Source organism: Uloborus diversus, chromosome 6 (genome assembly GCF_026930045.1).
Source record: "Uloborus diversus isolate 005 chromosome 6, Udiv.v.3.1, whole genome shotgun sequence".
Lineage (NCBI taxonomy): Eukaryota > Metazoa > Arthropoda > Arachnida > Araneae > Uloboridae > Uloborus > Uloborus diversus.
In genome coordinates, this window is record NC_072736.1 from 170,978,889 (window position 1) to 170,993,484 (window position 14,596).

The 14,596-nt window shown below is 33.2% G+C and overlaps 1 protein-coding gene across 1 annotated transcript in view; it reads left to right on the forward strand.

The window, feature by feature from the left end:
* The window catches only part of LOC129225069 (rho guanine nucleotide exchange factor 17-like), a 171,447-nt gene that overhangs the window by 84,102 nt on the left and 72,749 nt on the right, over positions 1–14,596 (forward strand). The window contains exons 10-11 of the mRNA XM_054859617.1: positions 8,411–8,520; positions 12,013–12,104. Coding sequence (XP_054715592.1) covers positions 8,411–8,520; positions 12,013–12,104 — 202 coding nt within the window. The remainder of the gene's footprint in view (positions 1–8,410; positions 8,521–12,012; positions 12,105–14,596) is intronic.

The following is a 14,596-nucleotide window of genomic DNA, read 5'->3' on the forward strand; positions in this document are numbered from 1 at the left end:
TGTGGGTAAAGTTTTAAATTATTTCAGGGTCGGAATCGAAAGCCAAGGTCCTAAACTATAATAATAATGCAACTTGCGTTTTTACGAATGAATGTTGAGTAATTACAGTCAGAAATGTACTAAAACTGTACCACAGTCACCCGCTTCTACGGTACCCCTATTTCAACAAATGGAATTGTCTCATCGGTCGGGCAGCTGAGCTCAACTTGCCAGATGTGGACAGTAGATCATCAAAGCTTAGTTGTCTCCGGTAGCGTAACTATGGGGTCTAGCGCCCCTGGCGAACTTAAGAAATTGCGCCTCCATGGGTCGCCCACACGGGAAGTCACTGGAGGTCATTTTGACCTCCCAATTTTTTTTTTCTTTGAACATTTTGATCAATTTATTCGACAAATAGGAAACAGCATTGTATTTTTTTTTTCTTACTTTCTTTTTTAGAATTGTTTTCAATGGTGTTCAATGTTCCTTCTCAGTAGATGTAACGTATCGTATATATTATATATATATATATATATATATATATATATATATATATATATATATATATATATATATATATATATATATATATACAGAGGCGGACTGGCTGACTTTGGCCCAATCGGAAAAGGGATAATTTGGCCCCACCTCTGTAAATTAAAAAAAAATCAAGTAATTAGTGCCGAATCTCGATTCTTCCGAAGTCGAGCTAAAACCTTAAACTACCGTTAGTTCCTATTTTCAGGGTTCATACTCTATTCTGATGAAAATATTCCATGACTTTTCCAAGACTTTATCATGACTTCATAAAATTTTTAATGACCTTGTTACAAGAAAGGCATAGTACTATTTAATATCAAATTTGCCATTTTTTTTCCAGAAAAAAAGCATTAGCTCCTACGTGAGTGCCAATACCTCCTCGAAGCACTTGTAATTGCAAAATTACATGTGCACGGTGCAATGTTTAGGTGTGCATCTAAAAATCTATTCTTATTTGTCTTCATCACATAAATTTAAAATCTCAAAGCAAAGTAAAAATACAGTGAATGGAATATAATGATTCTTAAATACTCTTAATTTAATTAACAGGCAGAATGATAATGAATGCGACAAATATTGAATGAGTTATTACTGAGTTTCAATAGATTTGCTCAAAATTCCCTTTAATGTAAACTGCGCATTTAACCATGAACATAATCTGACAGTATTTTCGTTTTTTTAAGTAAAGCCATTCTTTAGTAAATTCATAATATTTGTTTTTGAAAAAAAGTTAGTAGAGTGAATAAATTTTCTGATTCATAACTACTGGTTAACTTATTTGCACATTTTTAAATGCATATAAATTAATAGGTTCAGAAATCCCAGAACATTGTGTTTGATTCTTGACATTGAACGTAGCCGTGAGTAGCAGGGATTAGTTTTGCGGGTCCCATGTTGGGTACTACTGTTTTAGAGTGTACTAGAAATCCCCTATTTCTGTATCCCAATGCCAGACTAAAGATCATCATTTTCTAAAACCTTCAATAATTTAAGGTAAACTATAATAAGTTTAATAATGAAGTTTTTACAAGTGATGGAAAACTCTGATGCAATTTAATCGCATTTTTTGAGTGGGCGAAATCAAAAATCTGCAAGTTTGATTCCACAGAATTTATAAAAAGTGCTGAAAATAGTAAATTAAAAATGAGTAATGGTCTATGTAGTAAAATTACATTGCAAAAAAAGACGAGTGGCTGCTACAGACGTGGATGCAAAGAGATTTCAAAATTCAGACTTGTTTTTGGGATCGCTCAATTTTCCAGTTTTAATAGCTTTTATGTGCAATGCTGTTAAATCACTCAATATTTGTAACGCTCTTTTAGCTACCGTTACTTTCTCTTTGGTCAGGACATTTTTCCATGACTTCAAATTAATTTCCATGACTTGGAAAGAAAATTTCAATTTTCCATGACTTTTCCAGGTCTGAAATTTGCTAATTTTTTTTCCATGACTTTCCAGGATTTCCATGACCCGTACGAACCCTGCATTTTCCTTAAGTTTTAAAATGAAGGTTTAAAGATTTAAAAAAAAGAAGAAAACTGATACGTAAAATAAAGCTAACATTGACACACATTTTTTATTTTATACGCCTTGAAAGAAGGATACTAATGATTACAAATCTTAAAGGCACATCTTTAGGCTTCTATACTGGAAAAGACACGAGAAAAGGGAGGAATCTGGTAAATTCCCTCAGACATTTTTCGAAATTGGTTGATTTGTATCGGCTTAATGAGGATGGGTTCTAGTTCCCTTCCAAGCGATATTTTCAAAATTGATGTCAAATACCGCAATTTTACAGTTTTTGGAAACGTTAGAGAAGAGGGGAAAGAAAAACTTCCCCCACGATTTTTTTTTCTTTTTTCAAAACTGAAGGGGATCTGGCGAATCACCTTTGGAATTTTTCGACATTGAAATTTTAAAAATGTAATCTTATAATATGCTTAGAAACATTAAAAGGAAAGGTTCCGCTTTAGCTAACATTTGACACATAGCTTAATCAACCCTCCTTGCCCCTTAAAAGTTTCAAGAAAACTTCACAAAAGCAAAAGTTTTTTCAAGCCTATCCTTGAAACGTCACTTCCTCATTTCAATCATTTAAAGAATCTGATTAGAATATTTCTGAATATTTTTAGCATTATTTTTAAAAACTGAACCTTTATGTGAAAGCGCACTGCCCCTCATTTGGCCTGTGGCATTTTTTTCTGAAACTGAAGTCAATTTTAGGCTGTAGTGCAGATAAAAGGGGTACGGAGCTCTCTCACGGAAATTTCTATAAGTGAAATTTTAAGCTATCTTTAATGACTTTAAAGGCGTGAAAAAGGTTCGAAGACTTAGTCTGCAAATTTTTCGATATTTAAGTCTGAAAAGCACAATTGAGGGGATTAAAGCACGAACCAGGAAAGTCCAGGCTGACTTATTTTTAATAAGACCCACAAATGACATCAGTGTCCCATATAAACTCTATTATAATTTCCCATATTATTTACTACTAGTGGCACCCGCACGGCTTCGCCCGTAATAGAAAAATTAAAGGTCTTTTGGTTCGCTTGTATATTTACAAATAATGTATGGTGAATTTTCTCGCCGATTGGCTTGTACCGACGTTACAGTTCCACGTTATGATAATTTCGTATCTCGCCAATTGGCTTGTGCCCATGTTACGGTTCCACGTTATGATAATTTCGTAATTTATGATAGTTTTTTTCTTAAAATTGGAATAAAAAAAGAACCACATCGAATTTTCGAAAAATCGCTTCGAGGTGCACACCCCCATGCTACATACTAACTTTGTGCCAAATTTCATGAAAATCGGCCGAACGGTTTAGGCGCTATACGCGTCACAGACATCCAGACATCCTACAGACATCTAGACATCCTCCGGACAGAGAAACTTTCTGCTTTATTATTAGTAAAGATAAAGCAGAGGTCTGATCTTACATTTGTGTCCCGTTGTTGCACCAATCGAAACATCTACATTGTCTACACGCAAAAATGAATTTAAAAAAAAAAAAGAAAAATTTGGACCTTTCCTGGTCTTTGCATCAAAGCCCTCAATTGTAGACTATCGTTGGTGACTTAAGGAGAAAGCTTTAATGTGACCTAAAGTAGAGTCAGGAGCCTCTTCTCCGAAGTTTTTCGAGTTTGACATTATAGAAACGTGACATAAGGTTTTGTTTCGAAACGATATGGGAGAAATGAGGGGTGCGAGGTTCAGGCTTCTCGATTCTTTAATCATAAAATCGTTCTTGAATTTAAGTCAATTTCAAATCTTTTAGATTTTAGAGGGTTCACGGGTGTGCTTTTTTTGAGAATAAATGCCTTATTTAAGCTGTCTTTGGGGGCGCAAAAGAGTCAAAATATTCCAGAACTTTTTTGTCATTGAAGATTAAAAAATACAATTTTTGGCTGCATAGGGAAACGTTACGAGTGTGTGTACGTTGAAGTGTTTATAGTCTTAAGTTAAGTAAGCGTACTCTCACTAAGAAAATTTTCAAAATTAAGAACGAATTTCTACGCTGTGTTTTTGCTAACGTAAGGAGGATGATTCTGAGGTTTTCCTAGGAAGTTTTTCGACACTGTGGTTTCAAAATATAGGGGTAGTGATGAGAGATTTAAGAGCTCTCCCTTCTAAGTCGAAATTTTGTCCTGTTTCAGATTCAATTTATCGGAGTCCAGACTTGTTTCCCGCATGCGATTCTGAGATGAAAGTACGTACTTGTAGCAATAATTTACAATAGAACACGGAAATCTATTGCCAACTTGCGGCATTTAGGTAGAATCTGTCTCTTAACCAGCTGAGTACATAGTGAATGTTACGGATGTCTTTTTCCAATTGGACCAGCAATCCAGAATATTGCCCTCTCATATTTGTTGCCCCAATTCTAAATGGGCAGTTAGCAATTTTCGAGGCTGCAGAGAGCAAATTTTCGATTTATCTCAAAAGTTGATCCCTTATCCCAATGGCTTCTATTGTTCTCTTCTTGGCTATTAGCCTCTTTAATAGCCTTAAATGTATTTCCCCATGGAATGGATGCATAAAAATAGCTGGTCTACGACTGAAGTACCATGTATAGCAGTGGTGCCCAACCAACGGCCTGCGGACCTCATGGCCCTTTGTTTTGTTCAATTTTATGAAACGTAAAATATATTCTGAAGCATTTCAAACCTGCTTCTTTCATTCGATCTCCATTCTTCGGTTTCTTTATTCGGTCTTATAAATGATAGTTGCAAAATTTGAAGCCAAGTAGTCATTCATTGGTTTCTAAAAAACAGACCTAAAGTTAGTATCATTAAAATAACCATGCAGTTAATAATGTAAGCAAGTTTTGGTTTGTATTTATTTTGCATTTTCCTTGTTTTCCCAAGAAAAAAAATGAATTTAATATTTGTTCTGTCCCGCGATATCCCTCTAATATGCGGTGTGCCCCGAGGTAAAAATAAAAAAGGCTGGGCTCCACTGATGTATAACATCAATCTCAGTTCTATAGAACTCTTCCCGTTTTATATACACAATATCGATTTGAATTTGAAGGACAAGAGCTTAATAACTTTTTTTAGGAAGATTTGTTTGGCAAAAAAGGGTCAACTATTTAAGTTGGCCCCCCCTAAGCAGTTGGCCCAGTCGGCGATCCCCGACTAGCCGACCTGGCCAGTCCACCCCTGTATATATATATATATATATATATATATATATATATATATATATATTCACACAAACAGTCAAAATACAAATGAAAAAAGCGAGAACATCAAAATGGAAAATGAAAAAGGTGAACCCAGGACCAACACTTTATCAAGGGGGGGATTGGTCCTAAAGTTCACAAGGCCCTTTCTGTCTAGCAAGAGGGAAGGTCCCAAAAATTTTTTTTAATGTCGTTGATTTTTCAATTTCTTTGAATTTCTATTTTAAATTTGTCTTAAATTGTATCTCTTGTTTTATATATATATATATATATATATATATATATATATATATATATGTATCTATCTATCTATCTATCTATCTATATATATATATATATATATATATATATATATGTATATGTATATATATATATATATATATATATATATGTATATATATATATATATATATATATATGTATATGTATATATATATATATATGTATATGTATATGTATATATATATATATATATATATATATATATATATATATATATATATATATATATATATATATATATATATATCCCCTCTAGCTCCTTTTCTTGCAAGGTTTTTTTTTTAATTTTCTGTAAGCATTTTTCAAATTCTATACATAAGCAAAGATAAAAAAACAAAAAAAATCTCCTAAATTTTTTTTTTTAATCAGTCGAAATGCTGTCACCCTGGCTGCTGCGCCCCTGGCGAGAGCCACTCCTGCCAATCCCTAGTTACGCTACTGCCTGTCTCTCATGCGTAAGAGTAAATATGGGCTGTAAATACTGCATCGAATCTTCAGCAGTTTTTTATTTGCCGGGAGTTTTATTTACATCCGTAAATGATTTTGATGAAAGAAAATCCAGACGATTCGCCCCGAGGTTCGACAGCCTAACCACCGATCGAAGTCTTCTTCAATCATTAAAAGGTTCCATTAAAAATCGAAACGTCTAATAAATACGAGCATTTGTGTCACAAAGCATCGGTGGTTTCGGTCACTCTTAATTGTTTATGTTTCTGAAACTACAAGGGTAATCAAGCTGAAATAGACGATGGTACCAGATTTAAGGCAAAAATTCACTGCTTCTGTTTACAGAACACCACTAAGGTAGAAGTTCGATGTAGCACAGACAGCACATGATACATGCAATCTCCATCTTGCAACATTTCAATAAGTTTGATCCATGTGATCATGATATATTTAACTTGCTACAGTCACCATTACCTCTGGATCTTCGATCAACTGAAGGTTCGAACCCGTAACCCACCAGTTACATCGCCTTACCGATAAAGAATAAACACCATGGTCCCTGCGTATTGCTAAGTATATACGATATTAAATGATCAGAAACCGATATGAAAGGATCGAAATTATAATAAAGGATAGGAAAATATTGGAGGGATTTCTTTTTCTGCTTTGGAGGAAAATCTGTCTCTGATATATGTAACTTGTTTTTTTTTTTTTTTTTTTTTCGTTATTCACACACTAATTGGCTGATTTTAGTAACTTCCTTTGGTTTAATTTAATAAAAAGTACAACGGAGAAAGTATATTTATTTATTTCACATTTGCCGTCAATAGTTACATTGTTCAGGTCAACTTGAATTTTACATTTAAGGTACACATGTTAACTCTAAACGGCATCCACTGAAAAGACGGATATTTCCTTTGCATTGGGAAGAATCACTGTTCTCAAAAGTTTAGAATTTGAAAAAGTACAAAGAAAATATTTACAAAAAAATTGGATATTTCAATGATTAAACACAAGCTATAAGTCAAAGTATTTACTATCTAGTCTTCCTTTTGTTGCTAGTGTTGTTAAGCACTTTTATTATACTTAGTCTAATTGTCACGGAGTAATCTGAGGCCTGCTTTTGCTTATATATCAGCAACTAGACTACTTAGAGACTTCTAGATTGCACTAAATGAATTGCTTAATCTTAAGGTACAACTTAACGGTGAAAAATTCAAACTCTGAAAAAAAAAATATTATTTCGGTTAGGATGGAAAATAGCAAATGTCATGTTATATCCCCATTAAATGTTTAAATATAAACACCATTGTTGCAAATGTCATGTTATATCCCCATTAAATGTTTAAATATAAACACCATTGTTACAAATTTCATTGCCTTGCAAATGTAATTAATGCTCATAGTAATCATAATGAACATTTTGAATCAAGGCTTCTCTGAGCAAGAATGAAAGTTATACACTGACGTTTCTTTCTTAGGGTTTTTACCCTCATCTTAGCCAATAATTGATAACGGGGCTAAGTAAAGAGACATACTGGGATCTCTATCACAAGTAACTTGTACGCTGTGAACCATTCTTTTGCTTATATCTCAGCAACTAGACCACTTAGAGACTTCGGAATTTCACTAAATGATTTGTTTAATTTTAAAGGAACAACTTAACGTTAAAAAAATGAAAATCTAAAATAAAATTTTGTTTAAAAACAAAAAAAATATAAAATTGATTAAAAAAAAAAAACTAAGCACTTATCATAATGCATTCAAAAGTATAAAATACTTTTTCTGGGTCAGAAGGGACAATTTAAGTAATTCCTGTAGTTTTCAATTATTCCAAGAAAAAGACTTCACAAACGGAGAAAAGTGCGCTCAAGGCATTTCAAGCCGAACTTTCCCATTAAGAAAAATATGCATGCTTCAACACTCAAATTTATGATTGAAAGCTAGACAATGATAAAACATTCTCTACATGACTTGAGCCGCACTTTTCTTCGTTTGTGAAGTATTTTTCTAGGAATAATTGAAAACTACAGGAATACTTAAATTGTCAGTTATGACCCAGAAGAGTTATTTCATCCTTTTGAGTGCATTATGATAAGGGCTTAGTATTTTTTAAAAAATGTTGTTATTTATCCTCCAATGTCTTACGAAGTCAGACAAGATCCAAAATGTGAATCCTCTTTGCAAGTCCAGAAGGGGATAAGAATAAAGAACTTGTCTAGACAGTCCCCTACTGCAAATATTTGGTTCCACAGAAGGTTGGTATAACTGTAGCACTTGGTGCAATCGGTAAAGCTCTTCTTACCTACACTAAACGTAAGACATTTGCAAGGCAAGAGATTACAGTTAAAAAATTGGTGATTGCTAAAATGGTTAAAACTGCACTCTGTTCTTCTGAGAAAGGAAATAGATATTGTTTTAACTATGGCCCAAATTAAATTTTGAACCGAGACTAAATCTTGAACTTTGTTTTGTTTCAGAACATCGAAGATGCTGTAAAAGATCTTCAGACCACCCTTTCAAAACAGCTGAGTGAGAAACAAGCTTCTAGTTCTCAGTTAATGAGTTTGGAGCTTGCGTTTAATGTCAAGTAAGTACATTTATAGTTAATGGCCTTAATTACCTTTATCATTGTCGTCACCACTAAGATTGCCCGTGATTTTACCTAAACTAATGCTCATAATTAAAAAAAAAAAAAAAATTAAAAATTAATTTGAATTTGGACATCTAGAATTCAAATTATGTTTTTCGCAATCACGAGTGTGTGTGTGTTTGTGTCAGTGCGCAGGCATGAGTTTGTGCATGTGTATTTGTGTGTGTGTAGGTGTGTGTATGTAGGAGGGTGTGTAGGTGTTTGAGTGTGTAGGTTGTGTAGGTATGCGTGTGTGAGTGTGTAGGTACACTGTAAAAAAATCCGTAAAATTTACGGAAAAAAACTGTCAGCCAGGACGCCAGTTTTCTTCCGTTTATTTTACAGGAATCTTCCGTGTTTTTATTATTTATTCAAGCTGATTTATTATTTCATGAAGATTAAAAAATGAAACTATACTTTCATAAATCCATTTCAATATTTACTATACTACTACGAAATACATGTATACAAAGGTAAATTTCCGAATATGCCTCTGTAACAGATGACAAAAAAACATAATAATAAAATATTGATTAGGATGCAATGAAATGGAAGTTGCAAACGATTTAAGACTTACTCGCTTTAAATAAATATAAGATCAAAAACTCGAGCACGAGAACCAAAATCCAAACACGCGGGTGAAATTTCGAAGATTCGAAGAAAAACAAAGTATAACCGGTTACAGATTCAAAAACACAAAGAAATCCTGTATTTTATTACGAACAGTTTTTTTCTGTAAAAAATACGGATAACTTCTTCAAAATTTACAGTTTTTTTTACAGTGTATGCGTGTGTGTGTATGTAGGAGTGTGTGTGTGTGTATGTGTGTGTGTGCAGGTGTGTGTATGTATCCGTGTGTGTGTAGGATATGGACGCAACCTGGAGACGGTTTTTCGCTAGAGGAGCAGCATCGTGAGGCCGGTCGACGGTGGTGCTGCAAAGGGAGGGGGGGGGAATAAAATCATAGGACATCAAAACAGTCAAGAGAGAACAATAAGCAATGTGATTGCTCAAAAAGAAAGAAATCAGAAGAAATATCTTACAATTAAACTTCTAAATTTGCTCAGAGTAAAAATTACAGAAGTTGATCTCGAATAGTGACATAAAATTTCCGAAAATTTTGAATTCGTAGAAAAAAACTTTTATTTTCCTTGAAAAAATTTTTTTTTTCGTATTAAAGTACAGTTTAATATTTATATTTTCTTACAAAACTTTAAATTTGCTAAATATTTAAGTACTAGAAAACGGACGGGGTAGGACTGCCTATGACGGGTGAAAATTGCTTTTACTTTTTAACGAAGCCATTGCCTGTTTGGAGATATTCTGATAGTTGAAATTGTAACCCTAACTCCAGTGGATTAGCCCTAAACTCCAGTAGATAGCGTCCATTGTTGACCACTCTTTCGTCTCTTCCTTCTACTAAAATGATAGCCTTACCAGTAAAACAGTTAAATTACCGGATTATAAATAAAATAAAGTTATTGAACTTTAAGTGATGCAATAATGAAACAATGCTGTCTAGCATGCTATGGCAGGAGTTTCATTGTTGGTGACGCCAGAAGCGTTACTCGATCAGTGAATTGGCTATTATATAAGTCAACATTACATAGTCTGGGTCTACATTACATATAGTGTGTGATACTGAATATAAAAAAATAAACAGAAAAAGCATTCGATTGATAACATTATAAATTTTGAAATACAATATTTTGTGCAAAAAAAAAAAAAAAAATCAAATCCTCCAATAACGTTTGAGTGAATAGTCCGATTCAAACAAATTTGTTTCGTTCGAAAGATCTCGGCGAGGACACCTCATTCCCATATTTCACTCTTTGATTTGAACTATTTTTCGTTCAATTTTGAACTTTCAAAAAAAAAAAAAAAAACTTAACATTAGCGCCTACGGGGAAATTCAATGCAATTCCGATCTTAGAGGCGAATTTGCTTCAAAAAAACTTGTAGGAAAAAGCTTTTGATGAAAAACATATATCATTTTGATTTGAACTATTTTCCGATAAATTTTTAACAATTCAAATCCCTTAACATTAGCGCCTACGGGGACACTGAAAGTCAATATAGATTCCGCACTTAAAAGAGGATTTACTTTAAACAAATTTTGTTGGAAATAGCTCTTGACGACAAACTCCTGACCCCGACTCCGAGAATTCTAGAGCATCTGACTCCGACTCCAGTGCCCGAAAATTAGTCGGACTCCCCGACTTCGACTCTGACTGCGTAGGTTTAACAAAAATTTATACACAGAGGAAAAATGACTGAATATTAATTCTTGAATATTCAACTCCGACTCCGCAAACATTGGCAGAGTTTCGTTCTCTATGGGAAATGACCGATTCCAACTCCGAGTCTTTGAATTAAATACCTTCAGCTCCCGAATCTGACTCTTTTATCCCAAAATGAGATTGACTCGACTCCGCGGCCATGGTTTTAACTGTGAAATAATTATTGACTTTTTTTTTATTTATGTATTCAGTTTTTGTCGAATAAACTGGAAGTCCTTTGTGTTTCTACATTAAGACGACTTTTTTTTTTGTTTGACAACGAAAATTATTTCTTTAAGTTGACACTTTATTGTTTTTATTTATTTTGCAAAGTACATTAATTCATTAAAAAATTATTTTTTGGCAACAAGGGAAAAATAAAGTTTTTTTTTTTTTTGATATGATGTATTTCGTTTAATGAGCTTCTCAACTTTAATTTTTTTTCTGTTTGAAAGCGTTTGAAGGGTTTTTTTTTTTTTTTTTTTTAATGGAAAAAAGTATTAGCTGCTTTGTTTAAAAGGTGCTGCTATTTTATTTGTTCGTTTATTTATTTATTATTTTTTTACGCATCTAATTCTTTAGATGAATGAGGCATATTTTATTCCTAGAAATCGGCTTAAAATATTTTTAAAAAAAATATGTTTGAAATAATTTGCGATTTTAGCTATTTTAGAGAATATTGATCAGATACTAGAAAGTAGTATGGATATACGGGAAAGTAGGCACGTTTAGTTCTAGGCGGAACTTCTTATTAGTAGGCCATTTGAAGCATGTTTCCAATGAATTAGCATACCTAAATTAAGAAATAACAACGTCAAAAAAAATGAGCTTATGGATGAAAAGACATCCGACGCCTTTTCATCCGTAAGCTCATTCCTTTAGCATTAAAAAAGGCGTTCCTTGTATCGCCGAAACACGTGTCTGCAATAATCCGCAACTTGTGCTTTTTAAAGTTGTTATTTCTTATTTCACTTTTCAGAATAAAGGTATATATTTCATTTATCATACCTATATTCATAAAGCCACTTGATGCATTGTTTTAACCAATACCTTAAAAACTCATAGTTATGTAAATGAATATAACGGTTATGTAAGTGCATTAGTAGGAATATCATACTTATTAGAAATTTAAAACAAATATGCTAAGAGTTTTCAATTATTTTCATAACAGCGACGAAGTAGAAAACCTGCTGGTGACGTTTCCAAATCCTGAGCAGAGAATGACATGGGAAGCTGCGTTTTTGGAAACAAAGGAGAAGCTTAGTGAGTAAACTATTTTTTGTACGTACACTTCACTTTTATTAATCCGGACCCTATTAAACCAGATTTCGCTTAATCCAGACAGTCATTTAGATACATGAAATACACCGCCAGCCAGCTCAGTCATTCTGCAGCCGAGGACTGCAGTTTCGTGCTTATTAGCACTCATCAGCCCGGCTTACTAAGCACGAAACTGTAGTCCTCGGCTGGAATGACTGAGCTGGCGGTGTATTTCATGTATGTCTATCTTAGCCCTGGCTATAGGGCGGTAACTTATTGAAAATACCATGCATTGTCTTCAATCTTTGAGTTGAACCGAACCATTACTTCAGTCACTCATCTGGTCAGTGCTAATTCTATATTAGCTACCAGTTTGTTTGGCACTCTTGGCTTCCTTAAGAGGTTTTCCACCTCCAGCTCAGTCACTTCCTAAGCCGGTCTGACGAGTGCTAATGAGCACGAAACTGCAGTCCTCGGCTGGAATGACTGAGCTGGCGGTGTATTTCATGTATGTCTGCCTCAGCCCTGGCTATAGCGCAGTAACTTGCCGAATAAGTCATTTAGATGTACATACTGCATAAATAAAAGAAAAGTTAGAGAAGTAATGAATTTTTGTTGGTGGTATTTTATATTTCTGTAATGTACGTATGTACTTTTCTCTTGTATAGTTTTTTATTTTAATCTCTTGAATTAAAAATACAATTTGTACTGCGCACAGTAGTTTGTTTTTGTACCTTTGCTCAATTATTTTTTCTTCTTGTTGAACAAGAACTTTCATTTATTCGAACGACCTGGAGCCTCTATAAGTCTAAGGTACTGCCGTAGCTCACAGCATAAAATTATGTTTGAGTTTTTAAGCTGCCTTAAAAGTGTTAAATCAGAATATCTTTTTAAAATTCTTTTTATTGCATCACCCAACTTTCCCTACAACTAAACCAATATTTTTTGTGTATTATTTGGCTGGTCTTTCATCGAAAAAAAATCCTTTATTGTTCTTTTTATTGCTATTTTACTGTGCCATTTTAGGACGTGTTTGACTAACAAGTTTGGCTTTGTTTGTCTTTTTTTTTTTTTTTAAGTGAAATTTTGACATTTTTTCAACAAAAAAAAAAAAAAGACATGCTTGAACCTTTTTTGTTTTAGAAACTATATTTTAAGTTACAAATTATATTTTTGACGAAAACGACTTTGAATTTACACCAAAGCTAAATGAAACAGCCTCTTAGCATGACTTTTAACTACAAGAAAAGTAAGAAATACTGTTAGTCCTATAAAAACATAATTATAGTGCACCATGCTGACATGGCAACTAAAACAATTAAAAAAACATAAATTTATTTTCCGAAATGAAAATAGCATATAACAATGCGTCACGAAGAAAAAATGAATATTATAATATCCATAATAGATGTTAAAAAAACGTATACTTGTTCAAGAAATAATTGCTTTTTAAAGTACCGATGACCAATGGCTGATATTTTGGCTATTTTGTCATTCAGTTCAGCGAAACGCTTTCATGAGAAAATATTTTGAGCGCTTTTGACGCCACTGTTTCAGTTGAATATATTTTTTTTTTGTCTAATGTACGTTTCCTAAGGAGAAATTTTCGAAGATAATTTAAAAAAAAAAAAAAACATCCGAATTTGTCAGTTGCGAGTTTGTTCACGGAACTACGTCAAACCAATAACTTCTTGACTTAAATGGTTCGTCTTAGAAAATAAAACCTATATTTCTTATGTTGAAATTTTTTCCATGCATTATATAAAGTTTATTTGCTTTAACATTTGCTCTAAAATAACTCTCAAAATGAAAATTTCCTACTACACTACTTTTATCGTGGAAAAAAAAAAACCTTTCAAACTGAATTATTTCGAACATTGAACTTCTAAACTGAATATTGTATTCTAAAATACGCTCGGGGTGGGAGGGGGGTGATAAAACGTTCTTCAACAAATATTTCATTTAGTAGAAAAAATATTTTGTATTTCTTCTCATAATGAGCTCCTAAACAAATGAATTTTCTTACTTTTCTTTAACTAGGCTCTTCAGAGAACTAATTCCACTTATCGCAGAATTGCCACATATATTTTTCAAAATATATTTGCTGTTATATATTTGCGTTAATGTTTAAAATCACAATTAAGTGAGGAATAAATAAATATCTTCGTGCGGAGAAGTAAGTGGCAATCGACAAAGTTTTGACGCCCAAAATTAGCAGATTACTGCAGACACGTGTTTCGGGGTTACAGGGAACCCCCTTCTCAATGCAAAATATTACTCAAAGTTTTGCATTGAAAAAAAGGGTTCCTCGTAACTCCGAAACACGCGTCTACTACTGTCTCCAACTATAAAATTATTCAAGAGACAAAAATTCATGTTTACTTTTACTAGTTACTTGTGTTTCTAAGGATAAAACTTAACTATTTCTGTCATTTTTAGTTATTGTTTTAGGGTTTAGACAGAATTAAAACTTTGGGGGGTCGCCAAAAAACTGA